General features: G+C 45.6%; 1 protein-coding gene across 3 annotated transcripts in view; it reads right to left on the reverse strand.

Annotated features, from left to right (window-relative positions):
* LOC147120432 (coiled-coil domain-containing protein 148-like) overlaps nt 1–22,907 on the reverse strand; it is a 152,181-nt gene that overhangs the window by 88,410 nt on the left and 40,864 nt on the right. For all 3 annotated transcript variants that reach the window (XM_085986338.1, XM_085986339.1, XM_085986340.1), the window contains one exon: nt 12,347–12,429. In XM_085986338.1, the coding sequence (XP_085842464.1) occupies nt 12,347–12,429 (83 nt within the window). The remainder of the gene's footprint in view (nt 1–12,346; nt 12,430–22,907) is intronic.

Genomic DNA, 22,907 nt, shown 5'->3' on the forward strand with positions numbered 1-22,907 from the left:
TTCGCACCACAAGCTAACCCTTATCCCCCTCTTTCATTTCAGCTACAGAAAATGTGGAAGCCCCTGTGACACCTCAGGAAGAAGAGGCCAGCATTTCGGTAGAGAAGTCACTCAATCTGATCCTAACAAGCACCAGCTCAGAAAAGTACACCACATGGACATGAGAGAGTAGGAGAGAGGCGGGGTCTTCACGTGGTGGATCACTGGGCACAATCATGCAGGAGCTAGAGCAGGGGATAGGACGCCACACATGGCAGCTCGCTGGGGGGCAAGATCGCATTCTAGCTCTGTTGCAGAGGACTCAGATGCTGACCTTGAGGGCTGATGCGCCATCAATAACTCCAGAAGACTAAGAGTTAAACTTATAACAAGTAGGCTTTTATTAACAAAAGAATATGAGCATGCCTCTGCTGGTAGACCGATCCTTAAAGCCAGGGGGACTGGAGGTCAATCACCTTTATACCTGGGCTTAGGGGTGGAGCCAGGGGCGGAGCCAGCTGAGGCATGCCCAGACATGTTCTGTACAGGCAGATTAGTGGTTTACCACAAGGGCCCAGGCTACTACAGAAGGCTGATGGGCATACATCACAAAATGCTATGTATAGTGAGCAGCCTGACAGCGAGTATGTACACAATGGCTCACAGCATGGAGGAGTCTAGCTCCAACATGCGTCAGGAGCATGCAGACCATTCTGTCCAATATGGAGTGACCAGCTCCATGAACAGAACAATGGCACCCATCATGACGGAGTTTCTGATGACAACTCTGCCATCTTCCATGTTAGCTTACACTGCTGCCATGGAACCTCAGATAGCTACCAGTGTCGACAAGGGCTTCCAGAGCGTCATATCACTCCTGCACTCTGGTCTCATGGAGAGCCGTAGGAGTGATGAGGCATAGTCCCAGGAGAGGGGCCTTGGCTCCATGAGAAAGGCACCTGCTGTTCTCTCTCAGAATCACAACATGCCTACTTGCTCACTACCCATTCTGCCAGTGGTCTTGTTAGTGCCACACAACCAGCTGGGCTATGCTGAGATACTGCAGTCTGCAGCTGGACCCTCAAGGCACACAGCTGCTCGAGGTCGCCCACCGTAACCATCTGAAATATTCTCAATAACAGCTCAGCAACCTTTCACCTCCCAAGCTGTAGCCACTGGGGATAATACCTCGTGGGAGCACTAGAATAGGTAAACAAGCACTAAGGGCTTTCACAAGACTGATTCTTAATTATTCCTGTTAAATATTTGACACAGATGGAATTGATTTGTTGGATAAATTATTTTCTCTTATGAACTTGGTGTTGGTGGTTCTATTTGTAGTGAGAGCAAGATTCATAAGGCTGGACTGAAGGAAGGCAATGGGTTGCTGGTAGGATGGACAGTGGTGGTAAAGATTGAGGGACTGTTGGTGCATTGGGAATGGCAGAGACTTGAAGTGCTCTTGGGAGAGCTACTCTCTAAGAGCTCTGGCAGCTAGGGGCACTGGTGCTCGACACTGCTCTTGCTCCTCCTCTTTGTGATCCTCCTCTTCCTCCTGCTGTACTTTTTGCTGGTCAGATAGTAGTAAGGCTGGTCCCTCATTATAGAGAAGTTGTGCAGCATGCGGCAAACAACGACAAATCTGAATACATGCCCAGGGCGTATGACAAAGCTCCTCCCGAGCGGTCTGGGCAAGTGCAAAAGTTGTTTGAGGATTCTGATTGTCCGCTTAATGATGTTCCTGGTGGCAGCATGTAGGCCTGCTCTGTCCCTGTATCTGGGTTCCTGACAGGAGTCATATCTGAAGGGGATAGGCCTCGACCCCGAGTGGCCAGCCGGTGACCTAGTGGTCTAGTTGGAATAAAGGCAGCACAGAGGACAGGCGCTTGAATGCTGCCAGGAAACCTAACATAGACCTGCATGATGAACTGCTTGTGGTTGCAAGCCAGCTGGATGGTGAGCGAGCGGAATCATAGAATGGTTACAGCACAGGAGGCGGCCATTTGGCCTGTCAAGCCCGTGTCGGCTCTCTGCAAGAGCACTTCAGCTAGTCCCACTCCCCTGCCCTTTCCCCGTAGCCCTGCAAATTTTTTTGAAAGTCACAATTGAACCTGCCGCCACCACCCTTTCAGGCAGTGCATTTGAGATCCTAACCACTCGCTACGTAAAAAAGTTTTTCCTCATGTCGTTTTTGGTTCTTCTGCCAATCACCTTAAATTGGTGTCCTCTGGTTCTCGACCATTCTGCCAATAGAAACAGTTTCCCTCTATCTACTCTGTCTAGACCCCTCATGATTTTGAATACCTCTATCAAATCTCCTCTCAACCTTCTCTGCTCCAAGGAGAACAACCCCAGATTCTCTAGTCTATCCACATAACTGAAGTCCCTCATCCCTGGAACCATTCTTGTAAATCTTTTCTGCACCCTCTCTAAGGCCTTCACATCATTCCTAAAGTGCGGTGCCCAGAATTGGACACAATACTCCAGTTGAGACCAAACCAGTGTTTTATAAAAGTTCATTGTAACATTCTTGCTTTTGTACTCTATGCCTCTATTTATAAAGCCCAGGATCCCGTATGCTTTTTTAACCGCTTTCTCAACCTGCCCTGCCACCTTCAACAATTTGTGCTCATATACCCCCAGGTCTCTCTGTTCATGCACCCTGTTATATCCGAGTAGTAAGGTTCAATTAATTGATATAAGTGAGACTTCAGGAACTCAAAACTTTACTTTTAATGTACACAGAATAAGGAGAGAACAGAGCTATTACAGCTACAGGCATGCACTCTTAATTCTACTGCACGATGCATCCAAGATGGATGATCCTATGAGTCATTCTACCCATAATACAACATTACCTTAAAACACTGGTAAATGAACCCTTAGCATTTGTCTCCCTCTGGTGGATAACTTAGGCATTACATCCGAGATTACTATATCCCCCCCCCTCTTAAGTTACAACAATTCTTAACAACATTCTTAAAAAGTCCATCAGGAAACTCCTTTAACGATAGTCCATACTGAACGAATTTAGCAGGTTGTGATCAATCGCTCTGGCGGCTTGTGAGACCTTGTTGAACGTCTTACAGTCAAGTCCCTGCTTGGTTGTGGTAAAGCCATCTGCTGCTCCTGAGCAGTACTCAAGAGTATCTGACTCTGCTACGATGGTTTCCACTTGATTAAGGGGTCCAGGTATAACTGTCTCTGTTCGTGGTGCTGGTACCACCAAGGCATTTGGATAACGGGAGACCAACTTGTCCTCCAACCTTTCCTCTGGAACCTCCAGTTCAATCTCCCGTTGTCTGGTCAGTATCTGATCCACATGTCTGCATACTACCTGACCAGTTCCCAACATCAAAACTCTGTCCTTTGGAGCTGCACGGATAGGTGTACCCGGTAGTGGAAGACGGCTCAAGGCATCTGTGTTCCCATGGTACTTGCCCGCTTTGTAAACGATGACATACTCATATGCCCTCAACGTCACTGCCCATCTCTGGATTCGGGGTGACACCATCTGTGGTACTGCTTTCATCTCATTAAAAAGAGATAGAAGAGGTTTGTGATCGGTGCATATGGTGAATTTCCTGCCATATATGTACTTATGAAACCTCTGTAACCCAAACATTACTGCTAATCCCTCTTTATCTAACTGGGAATAGTTTTTTTCCGCTGGAGTCAGAGTTTGAGACATAAACCCTATCGGTCTTTCAGTTCCATCTTCCATACAGTGTGAAAGAACTGCCCCCACCCGTAAGGTGAAGCGTCACAAGAGAGAATGATGTCTTTCTCTGCATTGTAGTGAACCAGCACATCCGAGGACAGCATCAGTTTCTTGGACTGTTCAAATGAAACCCTCTGTTCCTCTTCCCACTGCCACTGTGTCTCCTTGCGCAGTAGCTTGTGAAGAGGTGCTAACACTGTTGACAAGTTTGGCAAAAACCTGTTATAATAGTTTAGCAGTCCCAGGTAAGCTTTTAACTCAGTCACATTTGTAGGATCTGGGGCCTCCTGCAGTGCTTTTACCTTCTCCTTGATTGGATGGAGCCCTGTGGCGTCCACTCTGTGTCCCAGGAACACGGCCTCATTCCCCATGAAAGTACACTTACTCCTCTCGAGCCGTAACCCAGCCTTGTCCAATCTTTGAAGTACCTCTCTCAGAGTGCTCAGATGCTCCTGGTCGGTTCTTCCCGTCACCAGAATATCATCCAGATAGATTGAAACATGTGGAATCCCTTGCAGTACACCCTCGATAGTCCTCTGGAAGATAGCTGGACTAGATGAGACACCAAATGGCAAGCGGTTATAGGTAAACAAACCCTTGTGTGTGTTTATGGTTACATACTTCTTGGATTCCTCATCTAGCGTAATCTGCAAGTATGCATGACTCATATCCAGCTTCGTGAATTTCTTCCCTCCAGCCAGGTTTGCAAAAAGATCCTCAGTTTTAGGAATAGGATACTGTTCTAGTTTAGACACCCTATTTACAGTCAATTTATAATCTCCACAGATTCTTACCGAATTGTCCGGTTTTAAAACAGGTACAATTGGAGCTGCCCATTCTGAACATTTCACGGGTTCCAGAATGTTCTCCCGCAAAAGACAATCAAGCTCAGCCTCTACCTTCGGTTTCATGGCATAAGGCACAGGTCGTTGTTTAAAAAATCTTGGCAGTGCCTCCTTGTCTACATAAATCTTAGCTGGGGGGCCATTAAATGTTCCAAGTTCTTCCTTGAACACATTCTCATGTTCAATCAACACGTCTTGCAAAGACAACTGTTTGCCTCTCTCCATTTGATTTATTGCTCCCCAATCTAATTTAAGTTCTCGTATCCAGCCCCGACCTAACAAATTTGGTCCAGAACCCGATACTACAACTACAGGTAGCTGTTCCACGGTGTCCCTGTGTTTCACAGTTACAGTAGCTGTACCCAAGGTTGTCACTCGTTCACCGGTATAGGTTTTAAGCTTCATAGAGCAAGACTTTAACTCTGGAACTTTTGCACGGTTCCACAATTTTGAATATTCTTCCCTGTTCATTATGGTAACACCACATCCAGTATCCACCTCAAAGTTGACCTTAGAGTCATTTACTATCAGTTGCAAAGTGATAGGATCCACTTTTGGAATGTCCTCTACCATACTATGCAATATGAACACGTCGTCTTCTTCCTCAGCTTCTCCACTGATGTGATGTGCTCCCTGTTTTTTCACTTCTCTTACCAGGTTTTGCTTCTCTCCCCCTTTAGGTTTGTATACCTCCAGGGTACTTTTGCTCTACACGCACGTTTTATGTGTCCTTTTTTTCCACACTTGTGGCACTTTTCCTCCAGAAACCTGCATTCCCTTGCCAGGTGATCTCCATTGCATCTATAACATGCTTTTACCTGCTCACGTTGTGATTTTGGACTCATATTTAACTTGTGCACCAGTGAACCTGCAACTTGCATTGTAGCAGACCAGTCTGAACCTTGTATTTCTTGTACATCACGGTTAGCTGTCTCTATTAATTGAGCAAGTTCCAACGCTTTTTCATACGTAAGCCCAGTCTCGGACAATAATCTCCTCTGCATTCGAGCATCCATTATCCCGCAAACCAGCCTATCTCTCAGCATGTCTTTCAAGCTGTTCACGTAATTGCAATCATGTGCCAGTTTTCTCAACACCGCTACATAATCCAACACAGACTCTCCCGGTATCCTGTTCCGTGAATTAAATTTGAAACGCTGTACAATCTCACTCGGTCTGGGATTGAAATGTTCCTTTAGCAAGTCCACTAATTCAGTAAATGATTTATCTCCAGGCTTTACAGGACTGCATAAGTTTCTCAATAAACTATATGTCAGACTTCCCACCGAAGTTAGCAAAATAGCTCTCCTTTTTCCAACATCGACAATATTATTTTCTACAAAGAAATGCTCCAATAACTCACAGTACTCTTCCCAAGTTTGATTTTGAACATCAAAAGCAGAAATCTCTCCAACTCGAGTAGCCATGATTCAGATGCAGTGTTCTTGTATTTTCCCTTCTTCAAGTTGAAACTGTTTATTCTCGTCGCCAAATGTTATATCCGAGTAGTAAGGTCCAATTAATTGATATAAGTGAGACTTCAGGAACTCAAAACTTTACTTTTAATTTACACAGAATAAGGAGAGAACAGAGCTATTACAGCTACAGGCATGCACTCTTAATTCTACTGCACGATGCATCCAAGATGGATGATCCTATGAGTCATTCGACCCATAATGCAACATTACCTTAAAACACTGGTAAATGAACCCTCTGGTGGATAACTTAAGCATTACATCCGAGATTACTATACACCCCTTTTAGAATTGTACCCTTTAGTTTATATTGCCTCTCCTCATTCTTCCTACCAAAATGTATCACTTCACAATTTTCTGAGTTAAATTTCATCTGCCACATGTCTGCCCATTCCACCAGTCTGTCTATGTTCTCTTGAAGTCTATCACTATCCTCCTTACTGTTCACTATACTCTCAAGTTTTGTGTCATCTGCAAATTTTGAAATTGTGCCCTGTACACCCAATTATAAGTCATTAATATATATCAAGAATAGCAGTGGTCCTAGTACTGAACCCCTGGGAACACCACTGTATACCTTCCTCCAGTCTGAAAAACAACCATTCACCAATACTCACTGTTTCCTGTCACATAGCCAATTTTGTATCCATGCTGCCACTGTCCCTTTTTTTCCATGGGCTTCAACTTTGCTGGCAAGCCTATTATTTGGCACTTTACCAATTGCCTTTTGGAAGTCCATGTACACCACATCAACCGCATTACCCTCATCAACACTCTCTGTTACCTCATCAAAAAACTCAATCATGTTAGTTAAATACGATTTGCCTTTGACAAATCTGTGCTGGCTTTCCTTAATTAATCCATACTTGTCCAAGTGACTGTTAATTTTGTCCCGGATTATCATTTCAAAAGCTTCCCCACTACCAAGGTTAAACTGACTGGTCTGTAGTTGTTGGGTTTATCCTTACACTCTTCTTTGAAAAAGGGTGTAACATTTGCAATTCTCCAGTCTCTGGAACCGTCCCCATATCTAAGGAGGATTGGAAGATTATGGCCAGTACCTCCGCAATTTCCACCCTTACCTCCCTCAGCATCCGAGGATGCATCCCATCGACTCCTGGTGACTTATCTACTTTAAGTACAGCCAGCCTTTCTAGTACTTCCTCTATCAATTTTTTGTCCCATCCAGTATCTCAACTACTTCCTCTTTCACTATGACTTTAGCAGCATCTTCCTTGGTAAAGACAGATGCAAAGTACTCATTTAGTATCTCAGCCATGCCCTCTGCCTCCATTCGTAGGCCTCCTTTTTGGTCCCTAATCGGCCCTACCCCTCCTCTTAATACCCGTTTATTATTTATATGCCTATAAAAGACTTTTGGATTTCCTTTTATGTTAGCTGCTATTCTATTCTCATATTCTGTCTTTGCTCCTCTTATTTCCTTTTTCACTTCCCCTCTGAACTTTCTATATTCAGCCTGGTTCTCACTTGTATTTTCAACCTGGCATCGGTCATATGGCCCCTTTTTCTGCTTCATCTTACTCTCTATCACTTTCATCATCCAGGGAGCTCTGGCTTTGGTTGCCCTACCTTTTCCCCTCGTGGGAATGTACCTCGAGTGTACATGAATCATCTCCTCTTTAAAGGCAGTTCGATTACAGTTTTGCCTGCCAATCTTTGATTCCAATTTACCCGGGCCAGGTCTGTTCTCAACCCACTGAAATTGGCTCTCTTCCTATTAAGTATTGTTACGCTAGATTGCTCCTTGCCCTTTTCCATAGCTAGTTTAAACTTTATGATACTATGATCACTGTTCCCTATATGCTCCCCTACTGACACTTGCTCCACTTGACTCACCTCATTCCCTAGAACCAGATCCAGCAATGCCTCCTACCTCATTGGACTGGAAACGTATTGATCAAGAAAGTTCTCCTGAACACTTCAGAAATTCTTCCCCATCTCTGTCCTTTACACTATTACTATCCCAGTCTATATTAGGATAACTGAAGACCCCATTATCACTACTTTATAGTTCTTGCACCTCTCTGTAATTTCCCTGCAAATTTGCTCCTCTATATCCTTCCCATTGGTTGGTGGCCTATAGAATACACCAAGTAGTGTAATGGCACCTCTATTGTTTCTTAACTCTAACCAAATAGATTCTGTCCTTGACCCGTCCAGGACATCCTCTCTCTCCAGCACTGTAATATTCTCCTTAATCAATACTGCCACCCCACCTCCTTTCTCTCCTTTCCTATCTTTCTTGAACACCTTATATCCAGGAATATTTAGTTCCCAATCCTGCCCTTTTTTGATGCAGGAAGTTCCCGATGGCAGTGGAGTCCAGAACCAGGGGTCACAGTCGAAGGATAAGGGGTAAGCCATTTAGGACTGAGGTGAGGAGGAATTTCTTCACCCAGAGTGGTAAACCTGTGGAATTCTCTGCCACACAGGGCAGTTGAGGCCAATTCATTAAATATATTCAAGAAGGAGTTGGATATATTTCTTGAGGCTAAAGGGATCAAGGGATATGGGGAGAAAGCAGGGACAGGGTACTGAATTTGGATGATCAGCCATGATGGCATAGTGGTTAGCACTGTTGCCTCACAGCGCCAGAGACCCGGGTTCGAATCCGGCCTCGGGCGACTGTCTGTGTGGAGTTTGCACATTCTCCCCGTGTTTGCGTGGGTTTTCTCCGGGTGCTCCGGTTTCCTCCCACAGTCCAAAGATGTGCGGGTTAGGTTGATTGGCTATGATAAATTGACCCTTAGTGTTAGGGGGATTAAATAGGTGGGGTTACAGGGATAGGGTGGGATATGTGTTGGGGTTACGGGGATCGGGTGGGATATGTGTCGGTGCAGGCTCGATGGGCCGAAATGGCCTCTATCTATATGGGGTTTCTGTGATTCTGTGATCTCATTAAATGGCAGAGCGGGCTTGAGGGGCCGAATGGCCTACTCCTGCTCCTATCTTCTATGTTTAGGTCTCCATTATTGCCACGACATCATATTCCCAAGTGGCTATTTGCGTCTGCAGCTCACCATCCTTTTTTACCACGCTTTGTGTGTTTACACAAATGCATTGTAAACCTATCTTAAGCCTTCTTGTATTCTCTCTTAGTCTGACCTCACCCAATACCATACTATGTCTTACTGTAATGCTATCTGTCTCTCCCAATCCTTTGTGCACCTTGTTTCTCCTTTCTGATACTACATGCTGGTGCCAATCCCCTGCCAAATTAGTTTAAACCCTCCCCAACAGCACTAGCAACCCCCCACCCCCCCCATCCCCGCGAGGATATTGGTCCCAGCTCTGTTGAGGTGCAACCAGTCTGGCCTGTACAGGTCCCACCTCCCCCAGAACCGGTCCCAATGTCCCAGGAATCTAAAGCCCTCCCTCCTGCACCATCTCTCCAGCAACTAATTCATCTGCTCTATCCTCCTATTTCTATACTCACTAGCTCATGGCACCAGAAGTAATTACTACCTTTGAGGTCCTACTTTTTAAATCTCTTTCCTAGCTCCCTAAAATCTGCCTGCAGGACCTCAGCCCTCTTTCTACCTATGTCGTTGATACCGATATGGACCACGACCTCTGGCTGTTCACCCTCCCCCCTCAAAATGTCCCACACCACGCAGGGCATCTTTTTCTATTGACAAAGATGCCAGGGATGGGGAGCGCACAAGGCAATGTGAGAGCAGTCTAGGTCACCTTGCACCCTGTGAAGCCTGCAATGCATGCAAAGCCTAGTACAGGAAACTTTGTGTTATCCGGAGGCTAAATGTCCGGCAAGCTCGAGCCACCGGCAAAAATCAGGAGCTGTTTTGTTAGTTTTTTTTTTCTTCTCGTGGCTTTTTTTTCAACAGTCAGGCTCTGCAAAGTCTCGCTGAAGCTGTTGCTAAGCGACAGAGACGCTTCCAAGGTACGGCCGACTGTTTAGAAGCTGTTGCTAAGCAACAGTGTTTGTTGCCAGATACGGAGCTGAAAAGCTCCGTATGCTTCAACATTAACGCTGGTTTGTCCGGCAGTTTTGAGGGAACGGCAACAGCTCGGTCCCGTCGGTGCTGGATAGCACAAAGTTTCCTGTACTCTCTCATCTTGCTTTGCTCTGACCATGGGGCAAGAGATTTAGGTATTCTGCCTCGATGACCTCCTTGATATAATGGTGGAGTGGAAACTGGGAGCCGTCACTGATTGTCACCTGAAAGGACCCAGTGGCATAAAAGTTAAGGGCCACAGTGACCTCGACAGCCACAGGCAGTGCTGTTGTGGCTGCAGCAGGTGACATAACTCAATGACAGCCTCCTGCGCTGTGCCCTCCTCCTCCCTCTTCTGCGAGCAGCTCCTGCCCTCTCCTGTCTTCCTTGCTGCTCCCCCTCCTCCTCCAGACCTAAAGACAGCCTTACCAGACCAGCCAGGACTGCTGTGCAACTGTTTGGAAGGCAGCCAAAAACAGTCCAGCAGCTGCAAAATCTTCTCCTCAGCAGTCAGAATTAAGTTTTCACAGTCAGAAAATAGGTCAAATAATGCACAGACGTTGACCAGCAACTAACCTGTAAGAAGTGGATGAGCCTTTTAAAATACCACTGCTGAATGGTCCTTCCCGCTTGGTAGTGCCACAAGTTGCTGGGCAGGTTTTTTACATGGCGTATCCAGCACTGAGACAGGCCAGTATCAGAAAAAGAGAGTCCTTGAACAAGTGTGGGAACCTAATTTGAATATTTTATTAATCGTTTTAAATTGTTCTGGTGTGCGCCCTGGATGTCTATGGAGCAGTTGATGGCAGGCGACGCACTTCCAGCACTTAATGAGTGGGCGGACCCCACCCACCCTATTGGATGCTTAGGCATCCGTTTTGCGGGTTCCTTCCCAATTACTGCAAAATATCAGGTCAGTAATAGCAAAATTATTTTGCTGTCCTGAACGGGGAGGACCGGAGTGCTTCAACCTCTCGGCCTGCTGGATGTAAAACTTATGCCCTTCTACACAATACACTTTGTCAATCGTTTGCCATTCTCTTAGTGCAGTACACCCATTAGTGGCAAGAGCACCGACTTCAGAACTTTAAAAGTGATGTTAATGCTGTGTAAGTTTACCTTACTTTACAGTTCCCATTTTAAAGATTTCAGAGCAACAATTGCAGAAAGGAGGTGAAGAGAAAATCATATTAGAAAGCAGCTGCTTTTTTTCCCCTCTCTGCTACTCTCCTGTCTCCTTGTTAGAGTATAGTCCCATGGGTACTAGTTGTCCTCTAGTATCGCACCCAAGTGATTATTTTTGATAACTGAGGTTTGACAGTGTTGACTCGCTATTTGACTGCAACCAAGCCTGATCCAGTCTTCACCTTACATTTGCACACAAGAAATGTTGTTATTTGCTCTTAGATGTGGGCGAAGCCGGCAAGGCAGTATTTATTGCCCAAATTGAGTTATCCCAAGTCAATCACATATTGTGGGACTGGAGTCACATGAAAGCTAGACCAGGTGGGGTGGCAGGTTCCCTTCCCTGAAGGACAATAGTGAACCAATTCTGTTTGTACAATCCAGAAGCTTTTATGGTTATTTTTCTCGTGCTAGCCCACAAATCAAATTCTTATCCCAGGAGTGATTAGGACAGTTATAGCATCCTTATCATCATCTTCACACAGAATCACACAGAAACCCCACAGTGCAGATAGAGGCCATTTCGGCCCATCGAGCCTGCACCGACACATATCCCACCCGATCCCCGTAACCCCTACACCAACACATATCCCACCCTATCCCCGTAACCCCACGTATTTAATCCCCCTAACACTAAGGGTCAATTTATCATAGCCAATCAACCTAACCCGCACATCTTTGGACTGTGGGAGGAAACCGGAGCACCCGGAGGAAACCCACGCAAACACGGGGAGAATGTGCAAACTCCACACAGACAGTCACCTGAGGCCGGATTCGAACCCGGGTCCCTGGTGCTGTGAGGCAACAGTGCTAACCACTATGCCACTGAGTATGCATGGATCAGAGGTCAGCCCTGTGACCATTCTGGTCAGTCTGGCTCAGCTGTTCATTACATAAACTTGCTAAGCCATCAGGGGAGTAAGCAATTTCTTCTAACACTTCAAAAATGAACTAGAAACACAAAAGAGCTGTGATTCTACTGGTCTTCTGCTGTTTACACCATTTTCCTAGGGGCTGCACCAGTGTCTTGCTGCAATTATGGTGGGAGACCAGTAGAAGTCCCATGGAATTTCAAGACCATGTTTTCATAAGAGCACCCACCATTTTCCTAGTACACTCAGATACTTCTGCAAACAATGTGAGCAGCATGAGGATTATACATACCATATTCTTTCATTTCAAAATAGAACACATTTTCAGTGCTTCCATCTTCAAGTAATTTCTGAAGCTGTGATTCTACTGTTTGCCTATTAAAAGAAAAATTGCTAAAAAGTATAGTTTTGGTTGCATTAAGTTGTATTACTTGCAATATTACTGATTAATTTTATTATGTATATCACTATGATACCAAACACATTTGCCGTGCATGCAGTACCAGCAAAGGTTTCTGAATAGCAAGCAGGAGCAGGAACCCGGTGGATGTTCCCCTCCTTGACCCAAGAGAGTTGAGGACAATCATAGCAACCTTTTTTCATTATATTTACAATGATTTTGAAAAATATTTGAGATTTTTTTGTCTTACTGAAAGATAGCTATAATTTGTATGTTCATCAATGAACCATTGTTGTGCTTGAGAGGGTTGAGAATGAACAAAATTAGGTTTCTCCTTCCATTAATTGTTTGCTATTTTATAACACTGCAAAACATCAAATAGCAAGTCTAAAACTAGAATAACAAAACGTAGAGAAGTCCCCAAGCTATTAACAAAAATGGGGAAGCAGACCACTTAAAGGAATTTGGGGAGAACTAGCAAGGTGGCCGGAGGTATAATCAAAAACATAGGTTTTGAAAATGAGAAGAGTAGCACAGTAGAGGAATTTGACAAGAATTTCAGATGCCTGAATGCTCTACCAGAGATGGTGGAATAAAGACGGGGGTGGAAGATATGGAAGACCAAAGTGAAAAAAAGTGAAGGGTACAAGTTGGGATGTAAGAGGAGGTTGCAGTAAAACCATGGATAGATTTGTAAAAGAGGTGAGGATTTTTAAATCAATTCACTAGGGGACAAGGAATCAATAGATGTCAGTGACAACAAAGGTGACAAGTACGCAGGACTCAATATGGGATAGGACATGGCAAGCAAAGTTCTGGAAAATTTGAAGTGTATGTTGAGTGAAGCTCACCAAGGAAATGTCAAGCCTGAATTTGCAACAGCTTCAGCATCGAAGTAAGGAGAGAGGTAGGCGATATTTTAGAGGTGGAAATAAAAGTAAAGAAAGAACGTGCAACTATATAACCTCATCACATTATTGGCCTATCTTTAAGTGGTTTAAAGCCGATTCATTATTTTTTGAAGTGCAGTCACTGTTATATAGATAATGTGGTAGCCAACTTGCACATAGCATGGTACCACAAACAACAAATTAATGAATGGCTACATAATCTGTATTTGGTGGTACCAGTTGAGGGAAATATATTGCCTAGGATACTGAGAGAACTCAGTTTTTCTGAATGGGATCTTTTATATCCACCTTAATGGGCAGGCGAGGTCTTAGTTTTAAGTTTTAGCATCTCATCTGAAAGACAGCATTTCCAACAATGCTGCACTCTAACTTAAAGGTGACAATGCTACCAGGTGAGCCAAGCTGAAACTATGCCAAATGGGCAGTCTTGGTGATGGATAGGATGTGGAGTTTGAAGCTAATCTTAGGGTCAAACAGGGCACCAAGATTGTGCACCATGAGGCACATCCTAAATGAACAGCTAGGAATGGCGATTGTGTTGGGAACAAGGGGACAAAATTTGTGCGAATTGCTGATCAAGGTGCCTTTATTCTTGCTAATGTTAAGCCGAAGAAAGTTCTTGATCTATGATGACACTGTCAGTTAGCTAGTCAGGCAACACAGCAAGTGTCATGGAGTGAAGGTTGGACTTGGAGAGGCAAAGCTGAACGCTGTCAGATTACATATGGATACTGATCCCTATTTATTGTAATGTTGCTAAGAGGCAGCATATTGATGAGGAATGGGAGTGGGCCAAAGACAGAGCCTTGAAGCATAGCAGAGGTGACTGTGCAAGCCAAGGAAGAGAAGTTATTGCAGGATAAGCGCTGGCTATATTTCAACAGATGGAAGTGGAACCATGACAGAATAGTACCATGCAGGAGAAGTGCTGGTGGAGGAGGATAGAATAGTCAACTATATCAAAAGCCACAGAGAGGTCGAGGAAGACATGGAGGAACAACATACTGTGGTCACAGACAAAGGATATTATTGGGGACTGTGACTAAGGTGGTTTCATTGCTGTGGGCCAGGCAGATACTAGAATGAAGGGATTCAGACGGGGAGTGATGGGCTAGAAGGGCACAGAGCCGAGTGGTTATGATGCATCTGAGGATCTCCATGAGGAAGGGGTAGTTAGAGATGGAATGATAATTCGAGAGAACAGAGGAATCGACATCAAACTTTTCACGGAGGGGAGCGTGGACAGTAATTTTGAAGGGGAGAGAAACAATGTATGTTGAAGGGAGCAATTAGTGTTGATGAGCATTTAGCTAAGAAGTAATTGAATTATCAAGAGCTGAGTTTTGAGTTGGTCAAGGGAGCAGGTGGTGGGTCTCATTAAGGAAATAAGTCTGATTGGGACTCATGGGAAGATAGACAAGAAGCTGGAGTATTTTGTGGTCAGGGCTGGATATGATGGATGGGAGGAGGACTTCAGGACTGTGGGATGGGATGTTAGCGGAAGAAGCTGAGGCAGTCCTGTGGATATCCTGAGTTTGGATGTGAGGAAATTCATAGGTTTCTCTACTTTTTATTAAAGGTAAAGGAAAGGGAGGTCAAGTTTGGGGATGTCTAAGGAGAATAAGAGGTGGATGATGCCTAAAGTGGTCCAATCAGATATGTGCCATGTGCACTCAGATTTCAGGACATATGGATGGGTACTGTACTAGAGAAATGGAATGGCCAGAGACACGAGGGATCTAATGGGGATATGAAGGTGTTCATTTTTACCTAACCCACCTATCGGAAAATACACAGGATCGGGTGGAACGTTGATTTTACATCCAGCCCAATAACACTCCATTGACTTCAATGCAGAATAAAATCAAGCGGACTGTAAAACCAGCATTGCACCCGATCCTGTCAGTTTCCCGATGGGCAGGTTAGGTTAAAATTGTCCCCGAAGTGTTTCAAGCAGAAGCAAGGAGATATTGAGTAAATTAATGAAGATGGCCAATATTGTGGTAGGTGGTGGACCAGAAGAGAGGGAATAGAAACACAGAAACATAGAAGGTAGGAGCAGGAGTAGGCCATACGGCCCCTCAAGACTGTTCCGCCATTTAATGAGATCATGGCTGATCATCCAAATTCAGTACCCTGTCCCTGCTTTCTCCCCATATCCCTTGATCCCTTTAGCCTTAAGAAATATATCTAACTCCTTCTTGAATATATTTAATGAATTGGCCTCAACTGCCTTGTGTGGTAGAGAATTCCACAGGTTCACCACTCTCTGGGTGAAGAAATTCCTCCTCATCTCTGTCTTAAATGGCTTACCCCTTATCCTTGGACTGTGACCCCTGGTTCTGGACTCCCCCGCCATCGGGAACATCCTTCCTGCATCTAGTCTGTCTAGTTCTGTTAGAATTTTATAAGTTTCAATGAGATCCCCTCTCATTCTTCTAAACTCTAGCGAATATAAGCCTAATCGACCCAATCTCTCTTCATACGTCATTCCTGCCATCCCAGGTATCAGTCTGGTGAATCTTCGCTGAACTCCCTCCATGGCAAGAACATCCTTCCTCAGATAAGGTGACCAAAACTGCATACAATACTCAAAGTGTGGTCTCACCAAGGCCCTGTACAACTGCAGCAAGACATCCTTGCTCCTGTACTCGAATCCTCTCGCTATGAAGTACAACATACCATTTGCCTTCTCAACCGCCTGCTGCACCTGCATGCTTACCTTCAGCGACTGGTGCACAAGGACACCAGGGTCTCGTTGCACTTCCCGTTTTCCCAATCTATTGCTGTTCAGATAATAATCTGGTCTTCTTGTTTTTGCCACCAAAGTGGATAACCTCGCATTTATCCACATTATACTGCATCTGCCATGCATCTGCCCAATCACCCAACCTGTCCAAATCATACTGGTTTCTCTGCATCCTCCTCACAGCACACACGCCCACCCGGCTTTGTGTCATCTGCAAACTTGGAGATATTACATCTAGTTCCCTCATCTAGATCATTAATATATATTGTGAATAGCTGGGGTCCTAGCACCGATCCCTGCGGTACCCCACTAGTCACTGCCTGCCACTCGGAAAAAGACCCATTTATTCCAACTCTTTGCTTCCTGTCTGCCAACCAGTTCTCTTACCCCCAATCCCATGTGCTTTAACTTTACACGCTAATCTCTTATGCGGGACCTTATCGAAAGCCTTCTGAAAGTCCAAATACACCACATCCACTGGTTCTCCCTTATCTATTCTACCAGTTACATCCTCAAAAAATTCCAGTAGATTAGTCAAGCATGAATTACCTTTTGTAAATCCATGTTGACTTTGTCCGATCCTGTCACTGTTTGCCAAGTGCTCTGCTATTACATCTTTTACGAGGGACTCTAGCATTTTCCCCACTACCGATGTCAGGCTTACCGGTCAATAATTCCCCGTTTTCTCTCTACCACCTTTTTTAAATAGTGGGGTAACATTAGCTACCTTCCAATCCATGGGAACTGTTCCAGAGTCTATAGAATTTTGGAAGATGACCAGCAATGCATCTACTATTTCTAGGGCCATTTCCTTAAGTACCCTAGGATGTAGATTATCAGGCCCTGGGGATTTATCGGCCTTCAATCCTGTCAATTTCCGTAACACCATTTCCCTACAAATACTGATTTCATTCACTTCATCGCTCTCATTAGGCCCTATGTTCCCCGACATCTCTGGGGGGTTATTTGTGTCCTCCTTTGTGAAGACAAAACCAAAGTATGTATTTAATTGTTCAACCATTTCTTTGTTCCCCATTATAAATTCCCCTGATTCTGACTGCAAGGGACCTACGCTTGACTTCACCAATCTTTTTCTCTTCACATATCTATAGAGAAGCTTTTACAGTCAGTTTTTATGTTCCCTGTAAGCTTACTCTCATATTCTATTTTCCCCCTCTTAATTAATCCCTTTGTCCTCCTTTGCTGAATCTTAAACTGCTCCCAATCCTCAGATTTGCTGCTTTTTCTGGCCAATTTATATGTCCTCTCCTTGGATCTTATGCTATCCCTAATTTCCCTTGTTAGCCACGGTTGAGTCACCTTTTGTGTTTTATTTTTATGCCAAACAGGGATGAACAAATTCTGTAGTTCATCCCTACGATCTTTAAATGTTTGCCATTGCCTATCCACCGTCAACCCTTTAAGTAACGCTCCCCAATCCATCCTAGCCAACTCGCACCTCATACCATCGTAGTTTCCTTTATTTAAATTCAGGACCCTAGTCTCTGAGTCAACTACTTCACTCTCCGTCTTAATGAAGAATTCGATCATATTATGATCGCTCCTCCCCAAGGGGCCTTGCACAACAAGATTGCTAATTAATCCTTTCTCATTACATAATACCCAGTCTAAGATGGCCTGATCTCTAGTTGGTTCCTCGACATATTGGTCCAGGAAACCATCCCGTATACACTCTAGGAATTCCTTCTCCACAGTATTGTCACTAATTTGGTTAGCCCAATCTATATGTAGATTAAAGTCACCCATGATAACTGCTGTGCCCTTATTGCATGCGTCTCTAATTTCCCATTTAATGCCATCCCCAACCTCAGCATTACTGTTTGGGGGTCTGTATACAACTCCCACTAATATTTTCTGCCCCATGGTATTTCTCAGCTCTACCCAAACAGATTCCACATCATCAGAGCTAATAGCCTTCCTTACTATTGTGTTAATCTCCTCTTTAACCAGCAATGCTACCCCACCTCCTTTTCCTTTTTGCCTGTCCTTCCTGAATATTGAATACCCCTGGATGTTGAATTCCCAGCCTTGGTCACCCTGGAGCCATGTCTCCGTAATCCCAATTATATCATATCCGTTTACATCTATTTGCACAGCTAATTCATCCACCTTATTACGAATTAGCACGGTGGCATAGTGGTTAGCACTGTTGCCTCACAGCGCCAGGGACCCGGGTTCAAATCCGGCCTCGGGTGACTGTCTGTGTGGAGTTTGCACATTCTCCCCGTGTTTGCGTGGGTTTCCTCCGGGTGCTCCGGTTTCCTCCCACAGTCCAAAGATGTGCAGGTTAGGTTGATTGGCTATGATAATTTGACCCTTAGTGTTAGGGGGATTAAAATGTGTGGGGTTACGGAGATAGGGTGGGATATGTGTTGGTGTAGGGGTTACGGGGATCGGGTGGGATATGTGTCTGTGCAGGCTCGATGGGCCGAAAAGGCCTCTATCTGCACTGTGGGGTTTCTGTGATTCTGTGAATGCCCCTCGCATTAAAACACAAAGCCTACAGGCTTTTTTTTTTTAACACTCTTAGTCCTTTTAGAATTATTTACTGTAGCCCTGTTTGATTTAAACCCTTGATTTCTCTGCCTTCCACTTTTGCTTTTCTCCTTCCTGTGTTTTGTTTCTATCCTTGCTTCCCTTTCCTCTGTCTCCCTGCACAGGTTCCCAACCCCCTGCCATTTTAGTTTAAACCCTCCCAACAGCACTAGCAAACACTCCCCCTAGGACATCGGTCCCGGTCCTGCCCAGGTGCAAACCATCCAGTTTGTACTGGTCCCACCTCCCCCAGAACCGGTTCCAATGTCCCAGGAATTTGAATCCCTCCCTCTTGCACCATTCCTCTAGCCACGTATTCATCTGAAATATCCTTCTATTTCTACTCTGACTAGCACGTGGCACTGGTAGCAATCCTGAGATTACTACCTTTGAGGTCCTATTTTTAAATTTACCTCCTAACTCCCTAAATAGAGAGGAGAAAGATGGAGAGTCTTTTTTTTCCCCAGAAGAAGAGGGCAATCGTAGAGGGGTTAGAGGCACGCAGGGAGGGAGGAAGATGCAGGGCAAGAAAAATGAGGGTGTCCTCACAGATGGCTTTGTTTGTGTTCAAGATCTCAGAGGTGGTGAGGCCTCACATAATTGGAAGGTTGAGTTGATGGCCTGTGGTATAGATAGGGGAGTTGATATGCAAGTTAAGGTTGAGTGAGGATAAGATGGCAGAGAAATTGAAGGAGCGGGGAAATAAAATTAAGGTGTGGAATGAAAACACAGAGGATGAGGTACAAAGGCTGAGTGTGAAAGATAGGGAATAAATTACAGCAAAAAGTCACCAGGGAACTGGAGATGGGGTAAACAGTAAGGTCTTTAAGGCAAGCATAATAAAGTAAGAGGTGCTCAAATAAGGAAAAGGTACCGGAGAAATAAATAGACAGGGTACAGTGGAACCCGGAGATGACAGCAGTTTGGCGATGAACATGGTGGGGTATGTAGCTAAGCATGGTCAACTCAGTGAGAGAAAGAATCACCATCAGTGAGATGAGTTTTGATCAAGCCAAGGATACGAATAAATTAATTCAGGAGGAAGTTGTGGAGCTCCTTATTTACAAGGTAGTGAATATTTTTTAGGATTATCTGACTGGATCAGCAGTAGGAGACCCACCGAGTTGTAGGAGGAGATGAGAGAGAGTGGAAAGAGATGATGGGGAAAAATTATATCCAGAAAGCAAAGTGGCATTGCTGTTCTGTGAGAGTCAACACAGCATGCAGCGGTAAACACAGATTAGGTTGGAACAGACGGAAACTATAGGAAAGGCCTTAAATGGGAAAACTCTTCTCCCAGTGCGGAACCTCACTCGCCTGGAGCGTAACAGAGGGAATCTCATTGAAACGTATAAAATTCTGACAGGGCTCGACAGATTGGATGCAGGGAGGATGTTTCCCCTGGCTGGTTGATTCAGGAGGAAGTCAAGGTGGGGACAACAACAGGGTAAGAGATCAGCAGGTGCGTAGAAATGAATGGCATAGAGAACTAAAAGGAGAAACACATCATACATCAAGTTCAAAGGCCTAGAAATTCAGTGGGCTGTGCCACCCATTAGCGCCCAAAGTGGGCACTTAGTGGGTTTTACGCCACTGGCCACGCCTCCCGCTAAATTTAGCGGGACGCTAATGGCGGCGCTAGCTGTTAGCGCTGCGCCGCTTCCGATGACGTCATCGGTGTGCGCAGCGCCCCGATCATGAAATTTGGTAGCGCCCCCTGCTTTAACGCCGGTCGCAATTTGCGACCGGTTCAGGGGGGCCTACCTGCGGCGGTAGAGGCGCTGAGGTGCGGGGCGGCCATTTTGTTTGCTGGCCGCCTGCCAGCACCTCTCCGCACCGCTGTCCCCGGCCTCCTGAGCACCCCCCCCCCCCCCGCCGCGGAGTGCCGGCTGTGTCCCAAGAGCCCGGCACTTCTCCTCGGTGCCGGGCTCTTTTGCTGGCACTCGCACTCTTCGAGCGCGCTGCAGCAGGCCCCTCCCCTTTAAGAAGGGGAGGAAGGCCTGCAGTACCGCAGCGCACCGTGTCGGCAAACGGGGCGCCAGTGAATTTCTAGGCTGGAGAGCTTAAATACAAGTTGACAAAGCCAAGTTTTAGGGACCCCCAAGTGTGCACATGGTACTGCTAAAACTCCACAGCTTACCAATACAGAGCGGTAAGCTTGTCCAGCTAGGACTACCTTACATGTTACAACACTTGGTTTACAGTAATCTGGAGCAGAAGAATTCTAGCTCCCATATTTACCCCTTAGGTTCAATTAGTGAGCCAGACTGGCTGGTCAATCATCAACTGTGCCCTGGACTCAGATTACTTGCTCCCAATTCACTTACAACTGCTGATCCAGTCACACTAACCAACTGTCTAGCCTTTGGCCCTCCATTCACGACATTTCTGCAGCTACCGATCTGCTCAACCATACCCTCACCTCCATCTTTGATGCCCGAGTCCCCATTTAAACCATTACTTACACTCAGCCTGATCGTTCCCCCGGCACGGCCCTCCGCTCTGCTCCCTTAAATCCAAGGGACACAGACTTGAATGTAAATGACGGACAACTGGTTTAGCCATTCACCACCAGATCTGGCTGGACCACATAAAGCACTATCGGGTCCTGCTCTTGTCTGCCAAAACTGCTCACTATTCCAGGATCATCCTGCAATGCAAAGATAACCCTGGCTTCTTTTTTCTACTGCAAACTATTTTCTTAAACCCCACTCCCATGTTTCCTCCACCCTCACCCCCAGAACAAGTGCGAGGAGCTCATGAACTTCTTTTTCACCAAGATTGAGACCATCCGTTCAGCTGCCTCTGCCACTTCCCTCCCTTCCCCTAGCCCACCGGGCCAAATTTCCCCTAAGATTCCCCCCGCCCTAGCCCTGAACTCGCATCTTTCTCTAGTTTCTCTCCTACCTCCCCTCATGCCCTCTCCAAGCTCATCTTGTCCATGAAACCCACCTCCTGCTCCCTCGACCCTATTCCCACTAAACTGCTGACCACCCAACTTCCTTTCCTGGCCCCCATGTTAGTTGATATCATTAACGGTTCTCTCTGCTCAGGTACTGTTCCCCTTTCCTTCAAATCTGCTGTCACCACCCCTCTCCTCAAAAAAACAAACCTTGACCTCTCCGTCATTGCAAATTACCGCCCCATCTCCAACCTCCCTTTCCTCTCCAAAGTCCTTGAATGTGCTGGCGCTTCCCAAATCTGTGCCCATCTTTCATGGAACTCCATGTTTGAATCCCTCCAATCAGGTTTCTGTCTCTACCACAGTACCGAAACGGCTCTTATCAAAGTCACAATTGACATCCTTTGACTGTGACAAAGGTAAACTATCCCTCCTCGTCCTTCTCGACCTGTCTGCAGCCTTTGACACAGTTGACCACTCCATCCTCCTCCAACTCCTTTCCATCGTCACCCAGCTGGGTGGGACTGCACTCGCCTGGTTCCATTCTGATCTATCCAGTCGTAGCCAGAAAATCACATGCAATGGCTTCTCTTCCCGCCCCCATACCTTTACCTCTGGTGTCCCCCAAGGATTTATCCTTGGCCCCCTCCTATTTCTCATCTACATGCTGCCCCTCGGTGACATCATCCGAGAACACAGTGTCAGTTACCACATATACGCTGAAGACACCCAGCTCTACCTCACCACCACCTCTCTCAGCTCCTCCACTGTCTCTAAATTGTCTGACTGCTGATCCAACATCCAGTACTGGATGAGCAGAAGTTTCCGCCAACTAAATATTAGGAAGACTGAAGCCATTGTCTTTGGTTCCTGTCACAAGCTCCATTCCCTAGCCACTAACTCCAACCCTCTCTGACTGAACCAGACTGTTTGCAAACTTGGTGTCGTATTTGACCCTAACTCGCACCAAGTCCTGTTCACCCATCACCCCTGTGCTCACTGACCTACATTGGCTCCTGGTTAAGCAACGCCTCAATTTTAAAATTCCCATCCTAGTTTACAAATCCCTCCATGGCCTCGCCCCTCCCTATCTCTGTGACCTCCACCAGCTCTACAACCCTCCGAGATATAATCGCTCCTCCAATTCTGGCCACTTGTGCATCCCTGATTTTAATTGCTCCACCACTGGTGGCTGTGCCTTCAGCTGCCAACAACAACAACAACTTGTATTTATATAGCACCTTTAATGTAGTAAAACATCCCAAGGTGCTGCCAAGGTCCTAAGCTCTGGAATTCCCTCCCTAAAACTCTCTTTCCTTTTGAAGATGCTCCTTA

Source organism: Somniosus microcephalus, chromosome 4 (assembly GCF_052327205.1).
Source record: "Somniosus microcephalus isolate GS21.2 chromosome 4, FLI_Smic_1.0, whole genome shotgun sequence".
NCBI classification, from domain to species: Eukaryota; Metazoa; Chordata; class Chondrichthyes; order Squaliformes; family Somniosidae; genus Somniosus; species Somniosus microcephalus.